Source organism: Betta splendens, chromosome 16, assembly GCF_900634795.4.
Source record: "Betta splendens chromosome 16, fBetSpl5.4, whole genome shotgun sequence".
NCBI classification, from domain to species: domain Eukaryota; kingdom Metazoa; phylum Chordata; class Actinopteri; order Anabantiformes; family Osphronemidae; genus Betta; species Betta splendens.
In genome coordinates, this window is record NC_040896.2 from 18,155,749 (window position 1) to 18,170,117 (window position 14,369).

At 41.4% G+C, this 14,369-nt stretch overlaps 1 protein-coding gene across 11 annotated transcripts in view; it reads right to left on the bottom strand.

The window, feature by feature from the left end:
* The window catches only part of ulk4 (unc-51 like kinase 4), a 58,293-nt gene that overhangs the window by 4,323 nt on the left and 39,601 nt on the right, over positions 1–14,369 (bottom strand). For 9 of the 11 annotated variants that reach the window (XM_029128293.3, XM_029128290.3, XM_029128289.3 and 6 more), the window contains 4 exons: positions 11,879–11,984; positions 5,846–6,012; positions 4,347–4,448; positions 2,925–3,119 (listed from right to left, as the gene is read on the bottom strand). In XM_029128293.3, coding sequence (XP_028984126.1) covers positions 2,925–3,119; positions 4,347–4,448; positions 5,846–6,012; positions 11,879–11,984 — 570 coding nt within the window. Of the gene's footprint in view, positions 1–2,343; positions 2,477–2,924; positions 3,120–4,346; positions 4,449–5,845; positions 6,013–8,004; positions 8,094–11,878; positions 11,985–14,369 lie in introns of those variants that run through there. The other 2 variants (XM_055502845.1, XM_041067906.2) reach the window with 2 other exon arrangements.

The following is a 14,369-nucleotide window of genomic DNA, read 5'->3' on the forward strand; positions in this document are numbered from 1 at the left end:
CGCTCACTTACCTTGCAAACAAACACACACTGTGCCATCTCCATCAGGGTGAGGGGACTTTTCCATGTGCCTGCCAACCAACCAACTACTGAACAAACATCCACACAGACAGTCATTTAGGATCCCTGCATTATCAAGATATGGAAATGCACCAAGACACGTGAAGGTGACACAATCTCTTGCAACATTAATTTGCAAGACCACAACTTGAAGTTAATTTCATTGCCCTCTGTATATATTTTGCCCTAATAACTATGTGTGTATTGTGTTTAATTAAAGAGCTTAATTGACTTGTTGAACTGGTGGTGCAGATTTGCTGGTTAAAAACTACCTGTATTTAGTCAAATATTTGGATGTAACTGGAAACACACTTTAATGTGTTGCTTTGAATTAAATGCCATGGGCTCGAGACAGGCATGGACTTTGTGTACGTGTTGTATTAGTGAGCCACACACTGAAGCTAATAAGTTATGTGTCGCTAGAGGCGGACTCCTGACTTAAACAACATTGTGGACTGACATATTAAACTTATTAAAAGACAAAAATGCTTTTTTCTCCAACAAATAATTCTGAAACACTCTCTACATTTAATTAGTCTTCTCTGTTAAGTCGTACATTGTTGTGACAGAAAAAAAGAATTTGAAATTTTCATCCGACTTTATTAATTTCCCCCTCTCCCTCCGATGCTATTAGCAGGATCTTTGATTGAGATTATCAGAGCCCTGAAATCAATGAAAGATAATTAAAAAGCCTTTGTTGAAGGGCAGGCACTCGTCCCTGTGTGAGGAAAGATGTGAGTCATCGTATTTCTGTGATGTGTGATGTGTTGCCGATAATGAATGTTTAAAGGTGCACGCTGACCAGCTGTTTGATAATCAGATTGAAGGATACTTCATTTAGTGCTTATATGTGTTTCTTTAAACTAGGCAGGGATGGAAAGAAAACCACAGTGATATAAAGGTGAGTAGAACATTGTTAACATGCAATCAGCAGATTGACTAAAGGTTGGGGAAGGTAGATGCACATTTTTAAACAAATAAATTACTGCTGCCATTGGTACTGAGCTGCTTACTGACTCACCACTAACTGTGAGGTAATGGATGAAACACATGCTTTCCTCTGTTTTGCTCGGAGTGGTGAGCAGGAGGTAATGAGGAAGTTTGCACAAGAGGAAAAATTTGTCACGACAGACAGGAAGAGGTAAGTCTGTGCGTGTGTGACAGAGTTTGTGTGTGGGTGGTTCAGGTGGCTGGAACTAATTAGTAAAAAGAATCAGAATATACACACGCACACGCACACACGCACACACACACACACACACACACACACACACACACACACACACACACACACACACACACACACACACACACACACACACACACACACACACACACAAATGCTCTCTGCCCCCCACACACACACACTTACAAATAAAGTGTAGCTCCCAGGCACAGCCCTTGGTCAGATCATATGATCTCAGGGTGACAGTTGACCTTGTGTCCCATGTGGAGAAACTAGTTCATGACCCTGCAGCCGATCCAAAACATTAGGAATGCATTTTACATAATTCATAGGTGTCTGCAGCCAAAGCAGATGATTCCTAAAACTTGGTTATGTTCAATGCTTAGGATTTCACTGACAACTCTGGGCCAACTAATTTAAAATGACAATATCTTAACTACAAAGTCCAAGGATATTTTTTTTGAAGTTTTTAAATCACTCCAGGTCAGTCCAAGTATGGTTTGGTTTGGGCCAAGGATGGACCACATCTTTACTGCTAATTCATAAATGAATAATACCTGTGTTAGACTGCCAAATAATCCACTATGAATCATTTGAAATAAAGAAGAGGCAAAATGAATGTATACTAAATGTATTTTGTGTCATGATCTGTGTCTTTGTTTCTAGTTGTTCCCTGTTTCACGTCATGTCCTGCTTGTCATGTTTCACGCCATGTCCTGCGTAACACTACTTCCTGTTTTATTTTGATAGTCTCCTGGTTTCTGTTCCTGCTTTAGTTTTACTTCCGGGTTTTTGTCACAGCTGCTTCCTGCTCCACCTGATCGTTATCCTCACCTGCACTGAATCAGTTAATCACTCACCCGTGTATTTAGTCACCTCCTGTTCCCGTAGTCATTTGCCAGATTGTTGAGTTTAGAATGAGTTGAGCGTCCCTAGTTTCCTGTGTTCCCTGAGTGTTCGTGTTTCTCGTGTTTTGTTCCTGTTCGCATCGTGTATCCTGCCCGACCCTGGATTATCTACTTACCGTGAGTTTTTGCCTGTTCCCTGCCTGTACTTTTGCCGAGCCTTTTTGTGTTGACCTGGACCGTCTGACCGTGCCTTGAGGAATAAACCTTTTGTTGATTATAATATCGTCTCCGTGCTGTGCATGTGGGTCCGCCGTCTGCCCGAGTCCCTGACATTTTGTCAGTAAAGTGAGTCTTTGCTTCTACTTTTTTTAGTTTCTTCCTTCCTATAATGGGGCACGTCAGCAGCAGCTGTTTTATCCATTTTACCAGAACAAGCTATTTTATTTGTTAAGTGTCAAGAACGGACATCACCACAGTTCCACCTGCTGAACTGCAGTATAATGTAAAAGTTCACTGTCAATTTAACTAAGACACTCATTGTCTCAGTGGCTTTCTCCCACTGTCACATTAAGTGTGTGTACAATAAACATTTACTATATAAACATGTGGCCATGATTGCTAATAGTTCATCCCCATAATACAACATATAAACAAACACGATCCAGATTGTTGAGTTATATGGTCCACCATGTGTCTATGCTGCTGTCACTTACAGTACATGAAGCACAGCTTCACTGGTAAAAAGACAAACATGCTACGTTAATGTGTGAAGGCTCAGCTACTGGACCGGTCTGCGTCTGTTGCCGTATCTGCATGCGCAGCTGTACTCACCAGCCGTTTGATGATCCTAAGTGTCGTGCGCTGTACTCGGGAGGCCTCACTGTGCATGTGTGTGTGTAGCACGTTTGAAAAGCTTTGCAAGCAGGAAGGTGAGAGGCAGTCGTGAGCCTCTCCACCGTACAGCTGAACCAGTAAGGACAGGCACTGAAGAGACTCCTCCCAAATCTCGTGGTTTTCAGTAGACAGCTAGAACAAAATGTAAATATCTTATTAAAGTAAAAATATGAACAACTTTATGGTGTGACTTGAATCACCTTCTATTTAGACCACATATCATATAATTAAATATAGGCACACGTTCACACACACAGACACAGAGGTTAGTGCACCGAGGCAAAGTCAATATAAATTTATATTAATTAAGGGAAATTATTAAATAAAATATTTGAGATTTTACATGAGTGCCACAAGTTAGTAGCGTCAAGAAAAAGTATGCAAATGTATTACAGGGAATTATCAAAGATCACAATCAACATCTTTCCTCTACTACCTGTGCCAGAGGTAAATCAAAGTATCACCTAACAAAATGCATCAATTGTGGGACCACTACACAAGTTTTCAAGTTTTGTGTATTTTAGACTGGGATCATAATGCTGCTGCTTTTTGTAATTGTAATTCCCTGTGGCTGTACAGAGACCAGGGGTGTGTCAGCTGCTGCCTTAACCCTTTCATACACAACACTCAGTGTATCAAGTATAAGTATAAGCCTCTATTGTGTCCCTGGAGACCCCCCCATCCTTCTCCCACTCCCTTCCTTTCTCCCCCTTCATATGACCTCAGCTTGCCAAGATGCCTTTCTTACTTTGAATGAACCTTATCCACTATCTCCAACTTTCAAATTTTTATTATTCAACTACACAAACTTGTCCACTTTATTAGATACACCTGTGCAGTCTAATTGAATCCACTCTACCAACGTTAGCATTAATCCTACTTTTACAAGGTTATAATTTTTACATTTTTTTATTACTGTTCATGTACTGTTTATTACTGACTGGAGTTTTATTACAGGGTATTATGTTGTAATGTTTTGGCCTCAGGGGGCCATCTCTTAATTTAATGATCTCCAATTCGACTCAGTGACCTCATTAATAAACATTAAGCAGACTTATTACCTTTCTGACAGGTTAATCTTAAAAACTGAAAAATATAAGATGTCATAAATAGTTATTGTAATTTATATTATATTATATTGTGATAAATGTAAATTCATTGTCACCTCTGCATTAGGTTAAACATCTGCATTGAACAGACTTTTAGGGTGAAAGAACATTCTATCTTTCTGCGATAACAAAATATAATATACAGTTTGTGTCACTATATGTACTTGGAGACTTGCATGCAGAAGTATATGTACTTTAAGTATGCATGCAATACATTTGCACATACACACAGAGTGAGTGTTGGTCTCACCATCTGAATGAGGTGTGTGCTGAGTTGGCTCAGGGGTCTATTGGCTAGGAGCAGCTTCTCTGCTGCCTCCGTCTCCACTGCTGGACAAGATAGCCTCTGGGTCTATACACACACACACACGCACCGACACGCACACAGACACACACATATACACCTTAAATCATTTATAGAGATTTGACAGTCAATAATGATGGATCCAGAGACCTGCCAAGACAAATTCTGACAGACTGAGGTAGACACAGAGAGACACTAAGGGATATAAGTGTGTTGTTTCCCTACATACGTCATGTTTTTTTAACCCTTGCATATACGTGCAGCTCCTTCAGCAGCTCTGTCCTTCACGTTGGCTGATTTTGCTCCTGGAACTTCAGGCCAGTTAGCAATGGAATAATGTGATTAAGAGTGGCAGAAATGTTCTCTCCCTGCCACTTCTACTCTGTTAGGCTTTCACTCTCTCTCTTTTCTGAAGTATATATAATCTCTGACTCTCCCCCTCTCTCTCTCTTGACCAACAAAGTAAGAGTTTAGGGAGAGTGGTCTAGTCACGTCCTCCCTTCTTATCAGACCATATTACCCAAATGAATTTGGTTTGGGCAGAAGTTTTCTTTTTAATGAGCTTTGCATTTCTTGCAGAATTGATTTCCACTGCACATTCGGCTTGCTCCCTTTTCCATCTCTGTCTCTTTTCCATCTCTCTTCTGTCGTCTCTCTTCCACCCAGACTTTTACCCTACCTCCCTTTTAGTCCTCCCACCCCCTGTCCAGGCATTAATATGTATGTGTTGGGCTGGGGTGCACACCATGGGGAGATGGGGGATGGTGTGTGTGTGTGTGTCTGTGAGAGAGCATGTGTGTGTATGGAGGCAAGCTGAGGACAAAGCCAGTGGTGATAATGAGGCCGCAGGGACATAGCCAGACAGGCCCCTCTGTGTATGCCTGTGAGTGAGAATGCTTGTGCATGTGTGTGTGTGCATGTCCCAGTGAAGTGGGACCCTATCCACTTTCTCATGAGTCCACAACTTTAATATCGTTGCTGCTAAAACTAACGGTGTTGCTAGCTCCAGCTGGAAACATCAGTTGGCACTCTCACAAACACACAATCATACACATGCCCTAGGAGACATAATACAAGGACAAGGTGATTGTGTGCTCAACAGACTGGTAAACCGTGAATCCGTGTGGGAAGTATTCCTGTAAGGACCAATAGAACATGAGACAGCCAAACAAGTGACAGCTAAATCACTTGGAAAATAGCCTGGACAATACACATAACAAGCTGTGCGAAAAAAATGAACGTGATGTCCCTTTTATTTATTAATATTTGGTGATTTTCAGATTTCAGCTGCAGAGATGCAGTCTATTGATGTTTCTATTTAATGATTCTTTAACAAACAGCCAACCATAATCTGCTGCTTAGCGATGACACTAGGCACTGGTGCGTCAGTGCATCTATGCCGTTGAGTTTGCTATCGCCATTAGTTGGGACTGAATTGTCCATACCTGAAGTGCAGAGCGAACCACAGTTGATGTTTGTTTGAGGATGTTGTGAAGCAGTTCCAGAAGAGCTGGTAGGACAAGATGGCTGCTCTTCTTTCCAGCATGCGCCTTTCCATCTACGTAGACCAGTGCAGCTTCAGATAGTGTGCTGACCACCACCTTTATTAGCCCTGGACAACAATCAGACATCATGGTACCAGTATGTTCTGCACAAACCGACAAAATGCATTTTTACATTAGAAAACTGTTATTAGAGGCGCTGTCTGTCCTGAGCTGTACCTCTGTTCTCTCAGAACCTCTGTTCTCTCTGTTTGCCACTTCAAGCCCAGTGATTCACAAGCATTAACTAAATATTTCAATGGGCCGTTTGTGAAGGTTACCCAAAATTTAATTAAGTTACTGAATTTAGTTTACCATTCAACATTGATAAGAGAACAGATGTTTTGCTTGGGTTTCAGAGGCAGTCTGGTCATGAAATCTTTTTTTATTTTATCATGTTTTGGAATTTTTTTTCTTTCAAAAAGCAATGAATATAAAATCTGATTATTATGTTTAAACCTGTATTATAAAAATGAAAAAGAAACCATTATCAAAATGTAAGTAAAAAAAGGGGGAATATTTGCCCGTACCTGTTAAATACAAACCTTTGGCTGCCCAACAGTCCATTGTTTAATTATCCTCTCTATAATTACCCATACGTTTCAGCAGGGGCCAGGTCTACACTGCAGATATAGACAGGGCAGCCAAACACAGGCCACACTGCTGAACTAAAATTAGACCTAGAATTGTGCCTCTGACTTAATCACTTATTTTTCAGGAAAAGTCGGGGCTGCTTCCTTTCTTTTCGAAATCTTAATATATACCCACATTCAGGTTAAATATGCTATGGACACTGGTGCAAACCCAGACCACACAGATGCAAAACATTCCACCTTTGGCTAATAGACGTCTGGAGGGTCTGGAGATTTCCCTGGAGGGCCTAATTCTTTCACCAAATTATGGACCGAGATGGTAAATTGCGAATGTGTCTTTTCGCTGCTGAGCTTTTGGTGGATGCCTCTTTTTATAGCCAAACATGACATTCTCACCTGTTACCAATTACCCATTCATCCATCATGTGAACTGCTTATTCTCTTTAGGGTCATGGACATGCTGGAGCCTATCGCAGCTGGCACTGCCGAGAGGTGGGCTACACCCTGGACAGGTCGTCAGTCCATCACAAGGCTACACATATACTGTACACAGACAACCATTCACACTGGCACTAGACAGTTTAGATTGTACCAGCATACCAGAAGCAGCAGCACCCAGAAAGAACCCACACAGACAAACCCCCGACAGAAAGTCATCTGGCTGACACAAAGACTCGAACCCAGGTCCTTCTTGCAAAGCCAATAACCAAAGGTAGCTGCTAATTTTGTAATCTCTTACTTAGAGAATATCTAATTAGTTCTAGTCTTAGAACTTTTTTCCACATTCAAACTGTAAGGTTACATTTTGACAATTAATTTGTGCGATATGCATAATGTTTTAAACAACAACAAACAACATAACATATTACACATTTTCTATAGACATAGGGACGGTGCATCAATAGCGTGAAGCACAACAGAAAAACCCGAGGCTGTTTTGCTTTCCGAATGTATTTGACATAATCAGGTCTTTTCTGGACCTGATGACTGTGTGGGCTCTTTTTATGGGTGGTTTCACATTCACTGTTTAAGAAAAACATCCATCCAACATCACTGCAAACAGTCAAACAAGGTGAAATGGAAGCATGTCCCAACACCCTGTGCCCACAGTGCTGCGGGTGTGCTTTCTGCTTCAGGTACAGAGGTCTGAGTGCATGGAATCTCTATCTTTGGCATGAGCTCCAGGATAATGTCCATGGTTAAAGAGTAAACTGTTGGTAAAATATCTCAAGCATTGGGAGCATTTACACTAGAATCACTTTTGGTTAAGGTATTTCTAGTGGAAAAAGTGTTTTTATTTTATTCTTTTTTCATTTGTCCCTAACTTTTGTCCTTAACTACTAGACTACACAGTAGAGCAGATCAATAGATCAATTCCTGCTCAAGGTGAGAGAAGCTCGTGCCTCTTTAGTCCATTAACATTTCATTGTGACCAATATGTTCAGTAAATAAAAAAGCAAAACGTAATACCTGACTACAATATGCTGTGCTGTTTCAACCTGGAAGTTGAATTCTTCCAAGACATTCTAATGGTTGCAGCAAACCCAAGTCCACACACACTACAACACAGGAAGCAAGAATTCAATTAAAATGTTCTAGCTTTCTGCTCATGTCCTTTTATTTTTTTCTTTTCCTTATCACCCCACTTCATCCCTCCCTAAAAAAGAGTCCAAGGTAGAAGGACATGTTGCAAAGCGTCTGCCAAGCCATGAATCCAACCACTTGGTGCCAACCCATGTTTATCTGTGCCCTGAATTTAACCCAACACTGACAGCATCGATTCTCAATGTGTTCTCAATGCTTATCTTTCTATCTGCACTAGATAATTTCCATGTCTGTGCAGGAACAGTTAAATAACAAATGAATTAAATTACTGTCTTTGCCTGTGAAAAAAAATCCAAGTTATTTTCTCTCCTACAGATCTTTATTTAGAATGTAGATTTGTGTGTTTGTTTATATGACTGAAAGTTACTGAAACACTGCAAACATTAGAAGGCTCAGTGACATGTACTCTTGCTTACTCAATGAAATAAAACGCCTAAAATTACAATACATATCAATATTAGCAAAGGACAGAACTATAGATTGATGAGTTTAAAGTCAGCCACTCAGAGGCTGTGCATTCTCAGCCAACAGCTTAGCAGGGTCCCCTAACGTCACCAACGAGGGTTAGAAGTGTTCTTAGTGCACCTCTTTTCCATTTCCACTGTAAAGGACATTTTTTTCAAACTGCATGTACCCTTAAATAAGAATGCCCAACACTAAGCAGCTGGAAAGGAGTAAGAACAACTATGAAGAACTCAAAGTGTCCATGTTTACAAACCTGTCTGAATGTCTAAGCTGGTAAATGTTCTCACAAATGTATGAAAGTGTGTTTGTCTATACAAGCAATGCTGTAGAATCATCTATACAACTGACAGGAATGGATATTTGTGCTTAAAGCTTTAAGCGTAGGAAAATAATGTGAGTGAAAACAAATATGCTCTGTCCTACTTTAGTGTTTGGACGATATGTTAAAAATAGGCTTTCTAAAATTCAATGCAATATGGTCTATTTTTAAACCACTGTAAAATGAGTTCTTTGGGGAGTCAACAGGACAGATGGCTTGTAGAATTACTACCAAAAGTGTTAGTCCTCTAACAAAAGATAATCAATAATCTGACCTTCTGATTTACAACTAGACTAATGACCCGCCCAGGGTCTACGTCACCTCAAATAGGCTCCAGCATCCCCACGACCCTCACAAGGATAAATCAGTTCAGATGAGCAAGTAAGTAACCTCTTAGACTAGATTCTAACCAGTTCCATTTCGTTTTCAACCTTGGAGACAAACCATAAACCTACTGCCACAGAATCCCCATAGGACTGTTTTCCAAAACGTGTTGTATGCTTTGAGTTTTTCCTCAAAATTGGCAGCAGTTTCCTCCACAATAATCTTTAAGCGCCAACGTATTCTTACTTACAATCATATCTATAACTATGGGAAACGGTTAAACGCCATTATCTTCCTTTGCCTAACAAACAAAGTATCCCTATGCCAAAACAGGTTACCTTTGTCACATCAAACCAAATGACAGATGTCCATGTCCACATTCATTTTCAATAGTCTGTATTCGTGTATTTAGTTTTGTGGGTCTTAATAACCACAACCTGTATGCACAGCAATTTACTGCCCTTTTACTACTGAAAGTACTTCAATTTAGCCATTTCTTCGCATACACTGATCATTGGTCAAGGAAACTACCTTCGTACATTCAGACATGATAAAAACTATTGTTTATGTTCTGCCTAAAAGTATATTCCATGACATAGATTTAATGTTAAAAGTGCTTCATGGCCTTGTGTGCGGCCCCATATGAAAGCATTTGTATGCATCACTTTGTAATATAAATAAAGCCAGGGGGCATTCTCATTGACTGGAACACATGGGCACGGCATTAACCACTTCAGACCACAACATACACACTATCATAGAGATACCTTCAACCATGTCAATTGGCAATTAATTGACACAATATCCACAGAAACTAAGCAACACAGGCACAGAAGCAATTACCTAAAAACCCTCTGAGCTTCTTACACAAGGTCAAGTGAAATAACAAGGACTGTTGATGGGTCAGGCCCATAATAGAAACTTAAAGACCTTTAAAAAAAACTCTGACAGAGACCCTGAAGATCTCTGTAATTAATTAAAAGGCAAACGTGCTTTATCTAACTGACACCTTGTCCACATTCAACGCAAATCACTTCACAGTTATTCAGATACACTGGTTAATGTACATGGTTAGTACATCGTCACTCCTTTGCCTTTTACCCTAAAATATGATGTCATGTTTACATGTGTGCAACAGATATAAATAAATATATCATTGAAAACTTACTGGAATGACATCAATATACTTTTTATCTTTTTGTGTGTACAACCATTCACACATCAATAACACAAGTGGTATTGTCTAATAAACGTCACCTTCCAGGTCCTTCCTGTCCCTTATCAACCTGTTACTCAGTTTTCACTCTAATTTTCTCTCATTCTTTAATTTTTCTTCTCTGTTCCTGTCTTATACTCCAGTGTTCCACACTCTCTCTGTACGCCCCATTCTTTCTCTCTGCTCCACTTTTTGCCTCCTATTTTTCTTTACTGGTTCTATCATTTTCCCTCTGTTTGTTCATCTTTTTGCCATCTTCTTTTTCGTTCTGTTATTCTCTTTTTCTGTGTGTGTGTCTCTCTTTGCTCTTTCTGTCTTCAATCCCCAGGGGGTATTATCTCAGTCAGAGGCAAATCTGCCCAATTATAAACCTCATCTCTTCTCTCCCTCTCACTGCATCCACAGCCCACCACATACACATGCACACATCTCCTCTGCCTCACACATACACAGATGCATAGGCACAAATACATTTACACAAACACAAAAACACCTCCCTGTTTTGCTCTTCTTCACTGTCTATTCCATTGCCTTCCTACACACAAGCACACAAAACACACTTCCCCTCCTCTCCTCTCTCTGTCACACCTTTAAAAGCCAATTATACAAACTTCCTGCCCTCTCCTCTTCTCTCCCTCTCACCATCCTTTCTTGCCATCACCAAAACAATCTGGAGTGAACCACAATGAAAAACAGAAGAAATAAAGGATATAAGTCACCCAAAATAGAGAACGGGTTAAAATGGGATAAGAAGAAATAGAAAAAGGAAAAAGTGGGAAGATGTGACAGTTACACTGAAATGCTACATAGCAGATAGTGTGAAAGGAATAGAAAGAGAAGAGAGGAGGAGGAAAGTTGGCAGTAGTGGTGGTTCTGGGATGAAAAGTTATGGTGAAGAGGGGGTGTAGAGAAAAAGAAAGACAAGAAAAATGGAAACACATGTATACAAAAAGGTTTTAACTACTAAAACACGAACAAAGTAACTATCCCCTAGCTTAAACTTATATCTTACTTTAACCCTACAACCTTACTATTTCTAACTAGCCTTTGTATGCTAAACGGCTGTAATATGACCTAATTCCTGAAAAAAAGCCTTCACAAAAAAATTAATCCCCTAGTGGAGCCAGCTGAATCATTTGGAAACATCAGGAAATTACATTTACGTTTTTTCAGTTACGTGACCTGTAACTAAAAATACACGTTCCTCTGCTTTACATATGCACACACATGCAGCCAGACTTGTTGACCTAAATCAGCATTAAATTGCAGCTGAGGGAAACAAATTGTCATCAGAACAAGTGACATGACAATAACTAATGCTAAACAGATGCTTTATACTAGCACACAGGAGCCCTTTAAAAGTATCACTGTAATGATGGTAGTGTAAGCCCCCATAAACATACACTGTACTGTACCTTGGTGGTGTAGTGGTTCCAGGTCTAAAACTGTGTCTCCACTAAGGTTACACAACAAGGCAACTGCATTCTGGACAATCCCACTTGTGACGTTATTACCACTGGCCTAGAAGGCGCAGGAGAAACAAACAGGTTGAGGTTAGTATCTAGAATAAAAAGATCTGACAAAAATACAAATACTGTTCTCTATTGATGACAGTCAGATAGCTCTGTGCTAAAACTTGATTTTTTTTATAATCAATATGGGTTATCTCTGTATCATCTAGCTTCCCACCAACAAATAAAATGCAGTTAGGTTTGTTAATAATTCTAACTTGCCCGTAGGTCTAAATGTGACTGTAAATGTTTGTCTGTCTCTATAGTCAGCCCTGAATGTCAGGCGGTCAAGTCTAGGGAGCACACTGCATCTTGCCTAAGAGGTTGACAAAATATGTCTGCTTTAATATAGTGAAATGTTTTAGGTCGAATTCTATTTCTGTCTGTTAACTGCTCTTAGTGTTTGCGTCAAAGTCCATTGTGTGGACGTTTTGGTAGGACACCATGTGAAGGCACAAGACATTACTGGTGGTTTATACACTAAAGCCAAACAGAAATAAATATCTATGTACATGCCCACACAGGTTTATTTATTACGCTATATAAAATATTATAATAACAGCTATTCCTTTCTGATAAAGCTTATAGTAGTTAAAAATGGTTCAGGTCACTTGCAATGATTGTTAGTCACAGGAACCATCTCTTAGTTAAGCTGCAATAGACATAGACTGCTGGGGGACTTTATACACTGAGCTCCTCTGTTTCCTTCTATCCAATAACCTCAACCATCCTGTCTCTGTCTAGTCCCTGGTCCAACCATCCTGCCTGTGTCTAGTCCCTGGTCCAACCATCCTGTCTGTGTCTAGTCCCTGGTCCAACCATCCTCCCTGTGTCTATTCACTGGTCCAACCATCCTCCCTGTGTCTATTCACTGGTCCAACCATCCTCCCTGTGTCTATTCACTGGTCCAACCATCCTCCCTGTGTCTATTCACTGGTCCAACCATCCTCCCTGTGTCTATTCACTGGTTCAACCATCCTGCCTGTGTCTAGTCCCTGGTCCAACGATGCTGCCTGTCTCTAGTCCCTGGTCCAACCATCCTCCCTGTGTCTATTCACTGGTCCAACCATCCCCCCTGTGTCTATTATCTGGGCCAACCATCCTGCCTGTGTCTAGTCCCTGGTGCAACCATCCTCCCTGTGTCTATTCACTGGTCCAACCATCCTCCCTGTGTCTATTCACTGGTCCAACCATCCTCCCTGTGTCTATTCACTGGTTCAACCATCCTGTCTGTGTCTAGTCCCTGGTCCAACGATGCTGCCTGTCTCTAGTCCCTGGTCCAACCCTCCTGCCTGTGTCTATTCACTGGTCCAACCATCCTTCCTGTGTCTATTCACTGGTTCAACCATCCTGCCTGTGTCTAGTCCCTGGTCCAATGATGCTGCCTGTCTCTAGTCCCTGGTCCAAGCATCCTCCCTGTGTTTATTCACTGGTCCAACCATCCTCCCTGTGTCTATTCACTGGTCCAACCATCCTGCCTGTGTCTAGTCCCTGGTCCAACCATCCTCCCTGTGTCTATTCACTGGTCCAACCATCCTCCCTGTGTCTATTCACTGGTCCAACCATCCTGTCTGTGTCTATTCACTGGTTCAACCATCCTGTCTGTGTCTAGTCCCTGGTTCAACCATCCTCCCTGTGTCTATTCACTGGTTCAACCATCCTGCCTGTGTCTAGTCCCTGGTCCAACGATGCTGCCTGTCTCTAGTCCCTGGTCCAACCATCCTCCCTGTGTCTATTCACTGGTCCAACCATCCTCCCTGTGTCTATTCAATGGTTCAACCATCCTGCCTGTGTCTAGTCCCTGGTCCAACCATCCTGCCTGTGTCTATTCCCTGGTCCAACCATCCTCCCTGTGTCTATTCACTGGTTCAACCACCCTGTCTGTGTCTAGTCCCTGGTCCAACCATCCTCCCTGTGTCTATTCACTGGTTCAACCATCCTGCCTGTGTCTAGTCCCTGGTCCAACCATCCTCCCTGTGTCTATTCACTGGTCCAACCATCCTCCCTGTGTCTATTCACTGGTTCAACCATCCTGCCTGTGTCTAGTCCCTGGTCCAATGATGGTGCCTGTCTCTAGTCCCTGGTCCAACCATCCTCCCTGTGTCTATTCACTGGTTCAACCATCCTGCCTGTGTCTAGTCCCTGGTCCAACCATCCTCCCTGTGTCTATTCACTGGTCCAACCATCCTGCCTTTGTCTAGTCCCTGGTCCAACCATCCTCCCTGTGTCTATTCACTGGTCCAACCATCCTCCCTGTGTCTATTCACTGGTTCAACCATCCTGCCTGTGTCTAGTCCCTGGTTCAACCATCCTCCCTGTGTCTATTCACTGGTCCAACCATCCTCCCTGTGTCTATTCACTGGTTCAACCATCCTGCCTGTGTCTAGTCCCTGGT